Source organism: Bison bison, unplaced genomic scaffold, assembly GCF_000754665.1.
Source record: "Bison bison bison isolate TAMUID 2011002044 unplaced genomic scaffold, Bison_UMD1.0 scf7180017864142, whole genome shotgun sequence".
In the NCBI taxonomy this organism is placed as follows: domain Eukaryota; kingdom Metazoa; phylum Chordata; class Mammalia; order Artiodactyla; family Bovidae; genus Bison; species Bison bison.
Window position 1 is genome coordinate 1,328,526 of NW_011494714.1, and position 17,133 is coordinate 1,345,658.

General features: G+C 42.4%; 1 protein-coding gene across 11 annotated transcripts in view; it reads left to right on the top strand.

The window, feature by feature from the left end:
• Nucleotides 1-16,767, top strand: part of HERC1 (HECT and RLD domain containing E3 ubiquitin protein ligase family member 1) — a 213,318-nt gene extending 196,551 nt beyond the window's left edge. For all 11 annotated transcript variants that reach the window (XM_010840215.1, XM_010840216.1, XM_010840213.1 and 8 more), the window contains 11 exons: nt 677-779; nt 2,313-2,482; nt 3,888-4,026; nt 5,948-6,117; nt 7,155-7,324; nt 7,582-7,747; nt 8,567-8,643; nt 9,484-9,736; nt 10,438-10,590; nt 12,958-13,263; nt 16,127-16,767. In XM_010840215.1, the coding sequence (XP_010838517.1) occupies nt 677-779; nt 2,313-2,482; nt 3,888-4,026; nt 5,948-6,117; nt 7,155-7,324; nt 7,582-7,747; nt 8,567-8,643; nt 9,484-9,736; nt 10,438-10,590; nt 12,958-13,263; nt 16,127-16,312 (1,893 nt within the window). In that variant the 3' untranslated portion in view covers nt 16,313-16,767. The remainder of the gene's footprint in view (nt 1-676; nt 780-2,312; nt 2,483-3,887; nt 4,027-5,947; nt 6,118-7,154; nt 7,325-7,581; nt 7,748-8,566; nt 8,644-9,483; nt 9,737-10,437; nt 10,591-12,957; nt 13,264-16,126) is intronic.
• The last annotated feature ends 366 nt before the right edge of the window (nt 16,768-17,133 follow it).

Genomic DNA, 17,133 nt, shown 5'->3' on the forward strand with positions numbered 1-17,133 from the left:
GCGCCGAAGAATTGATGCTTTTGAACTGTGGTGTTGGAGAAGGCTCTTGAGAGTCCCTTGGACTGCAAGGAGATCCAACCAGTCCATTCTGAAGGAGATCAGCCCTGGGATCTTTGGAAGGAATGATGCTAAAGCTGAAACTCCAGTACTTTGGCCACCTCATGCGAAGAGTTGACTCATTGGAAAAGACTCTGATGCTGGGAGGGATTGGGGGCGGGAGGAGAAGGGGCCGACAGAGGATGAGATGGCTGGATGGCATCACTAACTCGATGGACGTGAGTCTTAGTGAGCTCTGGGAGTTTTTGATGGACAGGGAGGCCTGGTGTGCTGCGATTCATGGGGTCGCAAAGAGTCGGACACGACTGAGCGACTGATCTAATCTGAAACAGCTATAGAGTTCTCTTTGGTTTCTCTTGTGCAGAGCAGTGTTTCCACTTCACATGGGGTGCTGGAGGATTTTAGTCAAACATCCTGTACCCCCTATAGAACTCACCCAAATTCAGGTAGCCTGCAGAGCAGTATGAGAAAATAACATTTAGGAGTGTGGATTTGACTGGAAATAGGTGGGTGAGTATTAATATTTTTCTGGAAGATAGTCCTTGAGTTTATACATACCAGTAGGCAAATTTGAGTGTTTTTCTTTTTAAAGTATGTCCCTTACCCTTTTACTTTGCAGAAAGTTGATGTCCTTTGTGGAATTGGAATAAAAAAGGTTGCTTGTGGAACTCAGTTTTCTGTTGCATTAACCAAAGATGGTCATGTGTATACCTTTGGTCAAGGTAAGGCATTTTCCAGGCGTTAATTATATTGCTTATTTTGTGCACACATGTATTACAGAAATATGTGCCCTCCAGCTAGATAGAAAATGCTTAAATTGAGTCAATTCTCATTCTGGTTGATGAGTGACTGTCATTCCCCAGCTACTTTTCACCTCCTCTTACATGATGTTTGCTGTTAGGACAAACTTTCCTCCTCATTGATCACCCCCCCTTCCAGAGCCTTCATTCTTGCTAGAAGAATTCCTGCCAAAGCCTTCCCTTCCTCATCTCTGCTGCCTTTTTACCTTGCTGCCACAAAGACTGCCTTGACCACCAAGCTCCTCTGGATCCTGCCTCACTTCCCAGCCCTTGCAGGGACTGGGGGGCTCAGGTCTTAGGAATTCACAGGATTCAGGATTCAAATCTTAAGTAAATCCAAATCCAGCCATCCATATCCCTGGAAACCTGTTCACTTTTGTAAGTCGACTTCCTGGCAAGTTGTAGTGACTGAAGGGTGTTTGAGGCAGATGTGAAGAAGAGGAAGGAATAAGCTGTGATTGAAGTTTCTAGTCTTGGAAGAATGTTGACACCACTGACAGGACAAGGGGTTGGTTTTGGGGAAAGAGACAAGGAGCTTAGTTTTAGTCATATTGAATTTGGGCCATGTACTCTAGGCTACATGTATGGAGAAGTCTGGCAAGTTACTGAGGATTTAGGTCTGAAACTCCAGAGAGATTGCTTATAGAGATGTTGGTTTGCCTAATGGATAATATTGTAGTTAAAGCCATATAAATTGGCTCTAAGAAACCCAGGGAGAGAACATGGGATAGAAGAGTAAGAGGATAAAACTCTGGAATGTGAGTAAAGGGCATGTAAGCACAGGAAGAGGACTCAGGAGAGTTGGCTTTGAAAGGAGTGGAGAGAGAGAGAGGTAGCCAGTGAGCCAGGACAGTGCAGTGTCTGAGGGGCAGGAGGAGCTGAGGCCACATTATCAGAAGGTAAAGTAGAGCTCTGTGGGCTGCAGTAGGCAGTTAGGTGCTATTCATGGCTTTTGAGAGTAGTTTCAGTGCAGTGATGAGAATGGAAGTTAGGCTACAGAAGGTGGCCAAGCCAAACAGCATGTGAAACAACAGGAACTAGCCTGCACTTTGTAGAGTTTGGCAGCAAAGATAAGGCGAGAAGTTGGCTTTGAGAACAAGAAAGGTTGCATGATGTGTTTTCTTAGGCTGCAAGAACTCTAGAGCCTTTGTAACTTTTGTGCAAGTCCTCTCAAGTATGAGGATGCTAGAGGTAACCTCTTCGTTTGAAGTAAGCTAATCATTTTAGATTTAATTTCATTTATTTTTATGAATAAGGAGATTGTGACATTTTGCAAAGAAGCAGTTTTAAACTTTATCCACTCAGAATCCAGTATACCTTACCAGAAAACCCTTTTTTGCCCCAGTGAGATATATATGTCATTGCCATACCACCATAGACATTAAATGACTCATTAGAAATTAGAAAAGGACTATGGTGTACCATCCATAAATGTCCTTTTGCTGTTTTTTTCAGATCGCTTGATAGGCTTGCCAGAAGGGCGTGCTCGCAATCACAATCGACCACAGCAAATCCCTGTCCTGGCTGGAGTGGTCATCGAAGATGTGGCTGTTGGAGCTGAACACACACTTGCATTGGCATCAACTGGAGATGTGTATGCCTGGGGGAGCAATTCAGAAGGTCAGGTAAATATTTACTTCACTGCTGTTCTCTCATGTCTAGAAATCTGACAGAATTGTTCATTTGGCAAAGATATAAGCTAGAAACTCAGAATATCTACACAAGGCCTCAAGCACATCATCGTGCTCTACAACAGATTATTTGGAGTCCAGTTGTGCGTATCTCTGTTGCTTGTGCCCTAGTAAATGTATCATTGTTTAAAGAGAAATATGGCAATACAAATGTAGTTAAGGGGATTAACTCAATATATGTGTGTGTGTACACACTGAGAAGCGCCTGGCACATAGTAAATGGCCAGGTATTTGTATTTATAAGTATTTGCTACTATCATCAATAATCATCATCATTTTCACTACAGTAATAAGAGAGATTACGTACTGGAAGCATCAGTTGATCTGAAAAAATGGAAAGAATAAAACAACAATACTTTTATATTTTATGATATGACAGTGTACAAAGTATATTTGTGTTTGTTCAGGAGGTCTTGTCACTCCCATTATGCAGAGCAATAAACCGAGCCTGTAAGAGATTGACAAAAGATTCAAGAGGTTGATGTGTTCAGCCTATCCTGTGTGTGGAGTTGGGATGTACTTTGGTGGAGGAGGTCTGAGATTCCTCCTACTACAGTGGCTTTCAGCTCCACATGCAGAACCACATCCCCGTCCTCTGTAAATCTGCTTTACTTATGGCTGTCTCTAGAACCAGCAGCCCTCAAGTTCAAGGTCCAGTATTATTCATAGTAGCCTCCTTTTGGCTCTGTGGTCTCCTCATCATTATATTAACAGGTGGGGAAGCTGGTCATCACTCTGGTTGCACATTGTCTTAATGAGAAGAGAGTTGATGTGGGGACACCTTTGGAAGGTCCCTGGTGGACCTTGACATTATCCTGTCTGATGATGATGAGGTGCTCAGCCACCAAAACACTGGGTATCCTAGTCAGGCCCGAAGAACAGAGATCTGGAGATGAGAATTTTATTCTGTGTGTATTTTTATAATTGTTTATTTACTGTTACACAGGCAATCTATGTTAAAAATCAAGAAATCAGTGTGTTTTAAGTAAAAACTCTAGGGATCATTCTGTTATATATATATATATATATTTTTTTTTTTTTTTTAACTTTCCAAGAATTTATTTCCTGTCTAGAGGTGGAAAAGATGTTTTCAGTCATTGAGACTCCTTTGCTAGATTTGGAACGGCCTTGTTGCAGGTTAATTTATAGGAGACAGTAATGAGCTATGAGGATCATTCTGATAGAGAAAATCAAATTAACTTCATTATTTTCATATTGTTGCTTGATACAGATAATAACTTATTTATGTCTGCTACCATCCAAGACAAAATTTTATCGTCTTGGCTTTCTGTCTTCCTCTTTCTAATTGAATATCTGAGTATTTGTAATTTATTCCCAGCTTGGCTTAGGTCATACCAACCACGTTCGAGAACCAACCCTGGTAACAGTTCTGCAAGGGAAAAATGTTCGGCAGATCTCAGCTGGCCGCTGCCACAGTGCTGCATGGACAGCGCCGCCTGTCCCGCCAAGAGCACCAGGTGAGGGAGGAAATAGCTGTGCTCCAGCAACCTCTCTTTCACCCCAGCTGCACTGTCTGCTTGCCAGCTTCACACTGCATCCAGGCACCATTCTGAAGCCATCAGACCTTCCCCCACACAACCAAAGCACTCTTTGTGCTACAGCACTGCAGATACTTTCAAAGCAGGCAATTCTCCTACAGACTTCATTACATAGCAGTGCCTCTCTGCTCCCCAAAAGAAGAAAACATATTACTTAGACAAGCAAATTTATAATTTTAGAACAGCAATGAAGTATTTTTTGTATGTAAAAGTGATGAATTATAGCTTTCTAAGGCATGCTGTTAATAAAGATGAAAAGCCCTGAGACCACTTGTCGAATTCTCCACCCAAGTCAGTGGTTTGAAACATGATGTTGTGTATACATTGGCACAACAGAAAAAAAAATTGTTACCATTTTACTCCAGTGATGGGATATTTCTATCTTTTGTGTGTTTTGCTTTTAATTTATTATGAAACCTTATAGATCTACAAAACATATAAAGAAAATTAAATGCATATCATTCCCCACAAGTGTAACCATTCCCTTAAGTATGATATTTATCATCCTATGCATTTCTTCATATTGGGCTACCTCTTTCATAAACCATCAAGTCCTCTCTGGTATCTGAGGCACTAGAATGTCCCTGAAGTGATCTTGTGCCTGAAAGCTGTTTTCCTATCCCTTTTTGGAGCCCCCTACTTCTTAGCCACAGGTCCTTGGGGAAAATTCCCCATACCGATTGTTTTCTCTTAGATACCCTTAGAGAACAAGGTAGGCCTGCCAAGTAGATTCCAAACAAGAATGTTCTAATAGAATGAGCAGTGCTGCTAGGCCACTGACAATTTCAGGTTCTCAGGGGCTTCTTCAGCTTCCATCGGGGTTTCCCTTCCACTTCGGGACAGAGACTAGACAGCATGGTGGCTAAAGGTTCAGACTCAAAAACCACATTGCTCAGGTTGAATCTGCCACTTGGGAGCTGGGTGACCCTGAGATTCAGTTTCCTTGTCTATAAAAAAAGCATAATAATAGCACCTATTGTAAAGAACTGCAGGAGTAAATGAATCAGTTCTTATGAAGCTCTTAGAACAGTGTCAGGCACATAGAAGTAGTCAGTAAATGTTTGTTTAGTTGCTAAGTCATGTGACTCTTTGCAACCCCCATGGACAGAGGGGGGGTCCATGTTAGCTTTAACTAATAGGAAAATACCTCTGAGAACTGAGGTGTACAAATGATTATTTGCAGGAAACTCGAAAAAGTTGAGTATCTCATTCTTAGAGTTTTGTGCATTTCTGTAAGAGGATACCCATGGATACAGTCCTTGTAGTCTTTGCTTCTACAGAGCTTATTCTTTAGTATAAAACCTCCATGAATCATGGACTCATATCTTTCATTCTGTCATGTTAACTTTCTGTCAGAGCCCTAGTAAGTGTGGGAGGGGGTTCTGCTGAGTTGCCCATTTCCATTTTCCAGAACTTCCTCTCTGGTCCTGGTCCACACCTTGTGTTATTATGAAGATGTCAAGAATGAAATGTTATTGAATGTGAAAGAATGAATTTGGGTTTTTTGTTTTGTTTTGGGTTTGTATGTGTGTGTGTGAAGAAACTAAGTCCATAGGTAAATGGGAAAGTAAATTAAAGGAGAAAAAAGTAAGTTTCCATAATGATAAATAAAAAAGATGTTTTACAAACCAACACTAGTGCATCAAAAATTTAAGATGAATTGATGGATAGAGGAATTGATAAGTGATAAAGTATATATAGCAAAATATTAATTATAAGTGGTGGGAATGGGTGTTCCATTATATACTTGCAACTTCTGTATGTGTTTGAAATTTTTCAAAATGCTAAAAATGAAAACATTGCATTTTCCTTTACAATTGTGCATTTGTGTTCTGGGCAGGTGTGTCAGTGCCTCTGCAGCTGGGCCTGCCCGATACAGTGCCCCCCCAGTACGGGGCTCTGAGGGAGGTGAGCATTCACACTGCGAGGGCCAGGCTCCGGCTGCTTTACCATTTCTCTGACCTCATGTACTCATCCTGGAGGCTGCTGAACCTCAGCCCCAACAACCAGGTAACGCGCTGGCTTAGGAAGCAGTGCCTGTGCTATGCTCACCACATCCCTGGGCCTTTTTTTCAGCCTTCAGATACTTCCTCCATGGCTAATGCTTTTAGCACCCAGGAGATCTAGAAAAGGCAACAATTCTGTTCTTATTTTATTGCTGGATTAAGGATGATCCAGATATAGGTTATCATGCTGTTGGACACAAAATGGTCTTCCTTCAGTGTTTTGGTTTGTCGAAAGTTCAAAGAAGTATGAATGACTAAACATGTGTTTTCTACAAACTGTAGTATATGATTTTAAAACTTAAGCACACAAAAGTGTTAATACCTCCGTCAAAGGGGTTGTATAAGTGAGTGTGAGAAACTCTGGAGCCTTCCTGCTGTCCTTACAAATGAACATACCCTGTGGAGGGGTAGTGGGGAGATAAAGTAAATTTGGCTGATGTGATTGTCTTTATAGAACAGTCTAGTAATTTAGAAAGAAAGAAAGCTGGCTATGTTTGTTTGTTTAATGTGTAGGCATGCCTGCCAAAATGTGTATTAGTTTGTAAAACTGTTAGTCAAAAATCCTTTTGGTAACCCAGTTATGAGTGTATGAGAGACATGAGAAATCATTGTTGGAAATAGATAATCAACGTGGCAACTGAATACTGTGCAGCACTAACAGAATGTTAGCATCCTGTTTATAGTTAATGAGAGAAATGTTTATGGTATAAATTGAAGTGAGAAAAACAGAAAATTTATATAAATAGTACGATCTTGAAAATGTGGAAAGGAAGGCAACTGGAAGGAAGTGAATGAAAGTGTTAATGGGGCCATCTCCATATGGTAATATTAGGGAATGATTTTATTTATGTGCTTATGTGTATGTCTTTTTCTGTATTTTAAAAATAATAATCATACTTTATCAGAAAAATATTTTGAATAAATTGCCAATAAGGGCTAATACCCAGATTTATGCTTTTAAAGTGCATTTCTAAAAGTGACATGTTACTTCTTTTAAGCCTTAGATTGTACCATTTCTGCTAAGCTTACTTTCTGTTACAGAATAGTACGTCTCATTATAATGCTGGAACATGGGGCATTGTGCAGGGACAGCTTCGGCCTTTGTTAGCCCCAAGAGTCTACACCCTCCCAATGGTGCGCTCTATAGGAAAAACCATGGTTCAAGGCAAAAACTATGGACCTCAAATTACTGTAAAGAGGATATCAACCAGGTTAGCACGCTATATGTGTACATTTCGTTAACGGGACTCACAACTGACTCATCTCTGTAACCTTAGCTTCCTCATTTGTAAAGTAGAATAGTAATAGTATTTTATGTCAGTACCCAGTGTAATTACAGTGAGCCTAGCACAGTGTTTGGCTGCTGTTAAGCTGGCCTGTTCCTTCACTGATGGGAGAATATCTTCAAGTGACATTTCTGGTGATTTGGGAGCATTATATTTTATTCTGTTTTCTCTTTCTTTTAAAGAGGACGGAAATGTAAGCCTATCTTTGTTCAAATAGCGAGACAAGTAGTTAAACTGAATGCCTCAGACCTCCGTCTGCCTTCCCGAGCTTGGAAGGTTAAGCTAGTTGGAGAAGGTGCTGATGACGCCGGAGGAGTGTTTGATGACACAATCACAGAGATGTGCCAGGTATATTCATGCAGTGTCCCCTGCTGAGTTGTCCACTTGGATGGTGGGTGTTTTACTATTTCCAGTGATGACTGTGGCATGTTTTTATAAATCTAAGCAATAATTCATTTGTGATGCTTACATAAAGCCATGCTATTAGTAATGTATATGTGAATTATTGCAAGGGTTTGTGAAATGCTTCGTGAAGATATGTTTCTGAGTTAGTGCCAGTGCTTGGCCATCTACCAATGACTTACCATCTGTTGTTCTGTATAGCAGACAGAGGAAACAGCAATGACACATATGTACACTTCTGTAACAGACAAATCCAGGACCACTCATGTGCTCCCATTTATTTTGGTGCTTTTAGAACAAAGAACAGCCAGGGTCCAAGGAAATTAGAAAAACAAATCTTAAGAGTTTGAACAAGTCCATATTTTAAGATCTACAGTCACAGTTTTGCTTCCAAATCAGCTCTGATCCTTCCAGCTTTGCCTCGTATCAGAATTTTTCTGATAAATCTGTATCTAAAATAATACTTGGTTATCATTTATTAAGTTTATTTGAATGTCACTATACCCTGCTCAGAGATACCCCAGCTCGGGCCCTGGATTGGCTTTTTCATCTTTATTCTGTGTACTGCAGGACATTTTTTCCATGGGGGAGTTCCTAAATTCATTTTAAGTTACAGCCACGAAAATAATTACAGAGACTGCTGTTTCTCATATAGTGTTATAAATTCCTCAATATTCTCTGTTCAACATGATCTTTAATGTTAATTGGTTCATTTTCTTGATACATTTAACTGCGTTTCTAAAGAAATTGTTCATTCTTCTACAGGAACTTGAAACTGGTATTGTGGACCTTCTTATACCATCTCCCAATGCTACCGCAGAAGTGGGTTACAATAGGGACAGGTAAGGGCAGTCAGCAAGTGTTACTGAATGTCTGCAGTAACAGTGCACATTTACTATATGCTAGGCACTGTTCTAAGTGTTGTACATGGATTATCCCATTGAATCTTCATTATAGCTCTAAGGAGTAGGAACTGTTACTGTTCTTTCACAGAGAGGAAACTGAGGCACTTACATCATGACTTGTTATTTATTATGAGACCAACTGAATTATAATATAGAGGAATAGAGGAAGTGCAGACTTGAAAATGAAACCAGACTTCTTTTGTATTTCTGAAGGCCCATGTGGCCTTCCCTCAATGAATTAAAATTCATTAAAACCTTTGAAATGCTATCCAGTCACAGCAATTTGTATTTGCAATCATGTATTGTTCCTGTATTTGTCAAATTTTGAATTTTGGATCCTGCTTCGTGGACTTTTTTTTTTTTTTAACTTTACAATATTGTATTGGTTTTGCCATATATCAAAATGAATATGCCACAGGTATACATGTAAAGGATAAATGATTTTAGGAAATAGGGCATCTTTGAGCAGGTAGCTTAAGGACTAATGAGCATTCACTCACCCTTTTTATGGTTCTTCAAAGTAATTCAAAATATGGTCCCTGTGCCATCTAGAACAATAGCAGTAGGCCATAGGTCACTATTGAACACCTGAAATGTGGTTAAAGGAGCTGAAGAACTGAATTTTAAATTTTATTTAATTAACTTAAATAGCTGCATGTGGCTAATGACTGCCATATTGGACAGCACAGGTCTAGACTAATGCTTTAGCTGTTTGATAACTTGTTTATAATAGAAATGAGGACAACTTTGTTTGAAGTATTTCCTTTAATTCTGCAGGTTCCTTTTTAATCCTTCTGCCTGCCTTGATGAACACTTAATGCAGTTTAAGTTCTTAGGAATCTTAATGGGGGTTGCCATTCGCACAAAGAAGCCTCTGGACCTCCACTTGGCCCCTCTGGTGTGGAAGCAGCTCTGCTGTGTTCCACTCACCCTGGAAGACCTGGAAGAGGTGGATCTGCTCTACGTGCAGACTCTCAACAGCATTCTTCACATTGAAGACAGTGGGATTACTGAGGAGAGTTTCCATGAGGTAAATCCTGGCTGGTCCATGTTTCTGCTGGTGTTGATGAGAATTTTCCTGTGTAAAACTCAGATATAGCCTTCTGCTTGCTGTCCAGCTGACCCATGCCGTATACCATTGCTACACTTAGCAGTTCAACCTAGAAGTTTAAATAGCTGCTAACAGAGTCAGCTCCAGGAGTCAGCTCCAGCACTCAGCTTCTGCTCCTTCCCCTTTAATCCATTCTCTCTGCTTGTTAGAGTGAAGGACAGAGAGAACCCAGGAGGCCTGGGATAGCCAGAGTTCATCAAACCTGGTTTGGAGACTGATTCAACTGCATTTTTAATGAAAACCAGATGAGTCAGCACTCCCTGCTCATCAAGTAGCCCAGCAGTCCCCGACCTTTTTGGTACCCACCAGGGACTGATTTCGTAGAAGACAATTTTTCCATGGATAGGGGTAGACAGGGGGTGATTTGGGGATGATTTAAGCACATTGCATTTATTATGCACTCTATTTCTATTATTATTACATCAGCTCTACCTCAGATCATCAGGCATTAGATCCTAAAAGTTGGGAACCCCTGAAGTAGCCTAATCAGCTATCTCATTTGCCTTGTCTTCATCCATAAGATTTCTGATGCTGTTGATGTTCTGCTGTATTTGTGTGTAACATACTTTTTGTGGTCATTTCTACTATGGAGTAAAAATTCTTCTTTCTTCTATTCATAGATGATTCCTCTTGATTCTTTTGTTGGCCAAAGCGCTGATGGCAAAATGGTTCCTATAATCCCTGGTGGAAATAGTATCCCACTCACGTTTTCTAATAGAAAAGAATATGTGGAAAGGGCCATTGAATATCGACTTCATGAAATGGACCGACAGGTGAGAGGTTCACATGAGAGATTTGAGAGCTTTGCTTTTTGGTGTATGAGTTCATGGTGTTGATTAATCTGTATCTATATTTCAGTCCCTACTCAGAGACTTTTCAGGCCATATCTCAGGGTCTGCTCTTTACTCAGAGCCTTAGGTGAGCCCTGAATTGGCCAGTGTTTGGCTTGGAGGCCAAGCCCTCGGCCAGGCCTTCAGAACCCACCTTCTTATTCTCACTCTTCCTCAGTCTTCTTTGTCTTCATGTCTTACTGCCCCCCAGCCCAGTGTCCTGCTCCAGCTCAGTCAGGGTCTGTGTGAATGAATTCCTGAAGGCTGGCCTTGTGATCCCATGAGGGCCTCTTTCCTCTAGGTCTGTAACTTTGCAGATCTTTTTTGTCACCTAGAAATTCCTCAAGCTATCACATACTTCTGAATTGTAGACTAAGAATTAGGCTGCAGAGTTTGGGTCTTCTTTCTTTAATTAGCGTGAGACATTGAATGAAGAGTGTATTTTTTATATCTAACTTATATATCCTTGTTCTGTGCTGATGTGTAGTAAGCATTTAGTAAATGATGGGAGTATGATAAGTGACCTTAGAAATGAATACTGTGTCCCAAAGCGGTGATTTTGGTTATATAGTCCTTTGTAGCCAATTCAGTAATACCTTATTTGCAGAGATGTTGGGCTTTTCTCAAGAGTTGGATTCAGGGTCTGAGGCTGTGTAGTACTTTGAATTATATATATTCTATACTCTTCACTCCTGGTTCCTTCTTCGACTCTGGCTTTGGGCCAAGTCTAGTCAGAAAACTATACCCCTTAGCTTAGTAAGGGTGGATCCTGTCAGCAATGTTGTTTACACAGTCAGGGCTTAGGATTTGTCTCTAGTGCTTAAAGATGCTTATTCCTTATAGACTGAATAACTGACCATAAATTCCCTGGTCACTTCCAACATGCCAGATGTGGTAGCATCCCCCTACATGTGCAGTTTTCCCCATAGTTACTCGATGGGGAGATAGAAATTACTATCACCATTTCAGAAATGAATGCACGGAGTCCAGAGAAATGAAGTAATGTGCCCAAGGCAAAGCCACGATCACAAACCAGGTTTAACTATGGTATCCAGGTTCTTGTGCTGACCTTTCCTATAAAGGCCAGATTGACCTGTTCTCCAGCAGCTGTGCTCTGCTCTGCCCTGGCTTTGTTCCTTTCTTGATAACAATGCCGCCTTCCTCTTTCACTTCCTCCTTGTCTCTTAGAACCCCGTGTTCTTCCTATAGCTGTCCCAGTTGTTCCCCATTCAAGCAGCCATCCATGTACCTCAGCTTGTTTTTTGGCACATTTTGGCTGGGGCATTCCCTTTTCTGTCAGCAGAGACTGTCTTTATTGCCCGTTCATTCCTTAGCCCTGGGCATGACAGCCTTACACAATCATAACTCCATGGCCTTCCTCAAGATGTGGCTTCTGAGGTTCTCTGGTTTGGCAGATGATTCTGAACTGACCAAGAGTAGAGGAGTTATTTATGAAACAAACCTTGAACAGTGGTAGGTCTCTGTTTAGAGTATGCTCTATTGTATAACCTTGGAGTAGTTTCGCCAAACAGACTGTGTAGGCAGCCTCTGACCGCACCCCTTCGGCACTCCTCAACTGATCTGTTCTCTGCACTGTGCTAACAAAAGCTAACTACCCAATCATTACAGACTCGTTTAAAATACCTATAATAATCATGTGAGCAGCAGTTATTTGCCTTATTTTTTCAGATGAGAAAATTAAAAGAAGTGGTGGGGCTGGGATTCAGGACCCATCTCCTAATTAAATTCTCTATCCTTTTTACTGCCTTCCTATGAAAGGACTTCTCAGTTTTACTTTCTTCTTTGTACTTTTCTAACTTTTTTTTTTTTACAATTAGCACAAATGATTTTTACAAAAAGAATATAACTATTCTCAAAAGAAAATATAAATTACAAAGACAGTAGAAGCCCTAGACACATCCTCCAAAAGCTGCTTACCCTGGTGAGAAGATGAAGTATTCCACAGAGCAGTTTTAACAGCCTGTGGCCATGTGTGGTTAGGAGTGTGAGTGGGTGGGGTTGGCATTAGAAGGGCCCCCGTGGGCTAGAGTTTTGTGGGGCTGGGAAGGTGGGCCCCTGAATTGACTTGACCTGGGACAAGAAAGAATGTATGAATCCCACAAGCAGGGAGAAACTCTAACAAAGGGTCAGAGGCAAGAAGGTTGGATCGTGTGCAGTCATACCAGTTCTGAGGGACAAGTAGAGGGCCTGGGAGCAGATGAGCAACATGAGGTGCCCGACCCGATTGGGTCCACCATGGGTGCCCAGTCTGCACACAGATGTTGAATGAACAACCTCTCCTGGGAGCAGGTGGCTGCAGTCCGAGAAGGAATGTCCTGGATCGTCCCTGTGCCGCTGTTGTCCCTCCTCACAGCAAAGCAGCTGGAGCAGATGGTGTGTGGGATGCCTGAGATCTCCGTAGAAGTCTTGAAGAAAGTGGTACGGTACCGGGAGGTGGATGAGCAGCATCAGCTGGTGCAGTGGTTCTGGCACACCCTGGAGGAGTTCTCCAACGAGGAGCGTGTGCTTTTCATGAGGTTTGTGTCTGGAAGATCTCGACTACCAGCCAACACTGCTGATATTTCTCAGAGATTTCAAATCATGAAGGTTGATAGGGTAAGTAAGATATTTTTTCTTTCTGGTAATGTCTGCCTTTGTTGCTTCCTTGTTGCTTGCATGTTGGGCTTCAAGTAGGCTGCCAATTCAGGATTAATGCTTGGAATTTCCAGATTTTTTTTTCTTTTTAATCAAGCAGGAAAAACTTGTTTAGAAACATCTCGTAACTTCAATTTAAAAAAAATAGTCCTACATGGATGTAGAAAACACACCACAACCAACAACCTTCACTGAATCTTCCAGTATCTTCCTGAATGAAAGCCAAGCTTGGCAGAAGGGCCATCATTGTTACCTCTGCGTTGTATTTCCTGTGCCTTTTCATCATGTGACTTCTGCACTGGGACACGGTCTTGTTTATTTGTTTTCACCAAGATACTAACCATTAACTGGAGCACGTGCTCCAGGAAGAACATGACAACACGGGGAGCAGCAGTAACATGCTCTGCGGCTACGTGTGTGGTGTGCATCACGGAACAGGCAGTGCGGCTTCTCTGCAGCCTCATGAAAGGCCCCTGCTGTAGAGCACCAGCCCAGCTGCCGTTATGACAGATGGCTCAGGAATAAAACGGCTTAGAGCCTTAAATGCATGCTGCTGCCAGAGTCATCTTTCTTTCTCAGGCACCCATCTGACCATGCCACTCTTCTTTTACACTGTTCAGGGCCCCCTTGTGTTGATTCCAGGACAAACGCTGACCACCTTAGCGGCCTTAAACACCTCCACAGTCTGGCCTCTGCCCTGCTTTCTGAGATCACCTCTTGACACTTAACTATTTCTGGCCATTACGGCTGCTTGCCTTTCTCCTGATAGACCACACTGTTTTTTTGGTTAGTTGTTTTTGTTGTTGTTGTTGTTGGGGGATGGGGGGGCAGTTATTGGCCACACCACATGGCTTGTGAGATGTCAGTTCTTCAACCAGGGATTGAATCTGGGCCATGACAGTGAAAGCCCGGGATCCTAACCACTAGGCCACCAGAGAACTTCCAAGACCACCCATGGACACTGTTTTTAAATGTCCATTCCTTTGTGTAGGCTTTTGCCTCTGCTTTAGAAAGTTCTTTTCCTATTCCTTTTCCATGTATACCTGTCAAGCACTTATTTATCCTTTAAGCCCAATACCAATGTCATCTCCTCCAAGAAGATGCTTTCCTATGCCTCCTAACTATTCCTTAGGGCAGACTTAGATCTCCTTATGTCCATCTCCTGGACACTTAGTACATCCCTCAAGCCCAACATTAAGTTAGAGGTGTCTGTGTCCCCTCTTTTCTCCTTCTCAACCCCCCAAAAGCTGGGCAGTCCTCTGAGCTGGGCCCATAGTGTTTATTCCAGAAACAGCAAGGAAAATAGGACCTCGTTACAAGGGCCTATCCCATCAGTTTCATCAAGTTTCAGTATCAGCCTTTCTGGTATTTTTCCAGTAACTACCCCTTGAAAGTTGCTGTAGTCAAAGCTGGCCCTCTCCTGCTGCCTCCTGAGGCTGCCTGCCTGGGCTCTACTCCTATGCTAGGCTTGCTGGAGAGGCCTCACACAGGAAAGGCTATGAAAAGAGCTTTCCCATGAATTTTCTACATGACTTGCCAGAAACTAAAAGCTGTGAATCTATTTTGTTGCTTCAGAGAGGAGGAAATGGTTTGCTTCTATTCAGTTCTGGAAAAGAGCCTTGCCTTATATCTGTTCTGGGCTACCCTGCCATCCCAGGAGTTACTCCACTAAACATCCCTGCCTGGAAAGTTTTATCCTCAGGAAACTGACCACTATTGGTCTTTCCTTTGTGACTTTTAAACCATTTTTCCAGTTTCCAGATCAGAGCCACCTGTTGACACTCCCCTTTAGTGTCTTTGTGGATTGTGGTTTTTCTGCATTTGTCATTGGCTCTGGCACAGCTGAGCTTCTGGGCCTTCCATCTCCCACTTCTTAGAAATGCACTCACCTGATCGAGTTCCAAAAAGGAGGGCTGGTTTCCAGGAGTTCAGTGAGAAAGAGAGGGCAGATTCTTTTTTTGAAACTTTTTTTAAATTATAAAAACAGTATATATCATTCTGTCATTATAGATAGTTTGGAAAACAGTTGTGTTTGCAGGGCAGAACAGTGTTTGCAGGGAGAGACAGGAACCCTGTCCCTCTAGTGGTATCCATTTTCACTTTTGTGTAATTCCTCAAGCATACACATTTTTGCATGACATGTTTGGAACTTTATATAAATTGTATTTATATTCACCTAAGAATCTATCCCCAGCACTTTTCTGTCTTGCTACTAAGCATCATAATTATTGTTTTAAATAACTGTATCACCATCAGTTAAAGAGGTGGGCTGGGGTTTCATTAACTGCTCCTTCCTCATCAGAGCGGTGGTGGGATGGCAGGCAAAGGGTGCAGAAGGCTCACTAGGAGGACAGTGAGGGGAGGAGTGTGGTGACTCCCTCAGAGTTGTTCCTTCCATTTCACTGGCTCTGTTGGCGCATATCCATAGCAGCTTCAAGTTTGCACCCTCTGGTGAAAGGGAGTGAACTCTGTTGCTCTGTGGCAGGCACCATGTGAAGCATGTTCTCCCAAGTACCCTACCAGGCAGGGCTCATTCTTATGTCACACGGGAGGGCCTTCGAAGAATGAGGAGAGGGAAGAAGCATCTTCACCAAAAGCTAGGTGGCCACAGGACACCAGAGCCTGCGCTCTCCCTACCACGGCCAAGCCTCTGCTTGCTCTCCAGGTGGCCATGCAGTCAGTCCTGTTCGTGGAGCCCACCTGCAGGCAGGGAGAAATGCTCTCCTGCCTTGGGGACGGTGGTTATGAGTAGCGCTGCTCCCCACCCGCCCCTGCCATGACCCCCTAATGCTGCAGTCACAGCTCTGGGTCTCTCTCTCCACAGCCTTACGACAGTCTGCCTACCTCACAGACCTGCTTCTTCCAGCTGAGACTGCCCCCCTACTCTAGCCAGCTGGTCATGGCTGAGCGCCTGCGCTACGCCATCAACAACTGCCGATCAATCGACATGGACAACTACATGCTCTCGCGAAACGTGGACAACGCTGAGGGCTCCGACACTGACTACTGACTACCGAGGGTGCCATCACCCCTTTCTTCTCGATAATGTTCACTTCCAGTTTAATGTTGATACACTTTTATGGTAACTACATAGATGTTTTAGGAACATAAACCGACGTTATAAACAGTGGCCACATTTAGTTACTCTAAAGATAACAAAGATTAGATGTTTTTATTTTTCTGTGATTGTACAAAAAAAAAGACAAAGTGCTCTCAGTCAGGTTTTTCCCTCCATACTTTTGGTCACTTTTGATAAGTTTGCATGGAACCATTTTGGTGCATTTTTAGTTGGGAATGGTACATTTTTGTAAACCTGCCCAGTGAACATGGAATTGTACATTGTGTATAATTGTTCATTAGAAAGGACAGTTTTACATGAATATTCATATATTTATTTTGTTTTAATTTGAATTGCCTGTGCAGGGTTCCTTATGCAGAGAAATAAAGCTGATTCAGGAATCAGTGCATGGGCTGCTTTTGTTATTGGAGCTTTGATGAAGGGAGAGTAAGCTTTCAGGTTTCATTCTGACAGCTTTTTGATCCATCAGAAGCAGTCCTTCACACCGGACTTTGCTTGGAAATGACAGGGCACAGGCCCATGTGGGTATAGCAGCCCGAGGTGAAAGCTTCTATCCATTGGTTCTGTCATCCTCAGCCTCTCCCTGGGTTCCCTCATCACAGGCCCTTGTGTCAGCCACTTGGCCTGTACTTTGCACCACCCTTCCGCCGCCTCCAGAGTTGGCTTAAAGTGTGACACACTCATAGGAGCCTTTCTTAAACAGCCCAGGATACCTGGTACAGGATACAGCTCTACTCAGTTCTGACACACAC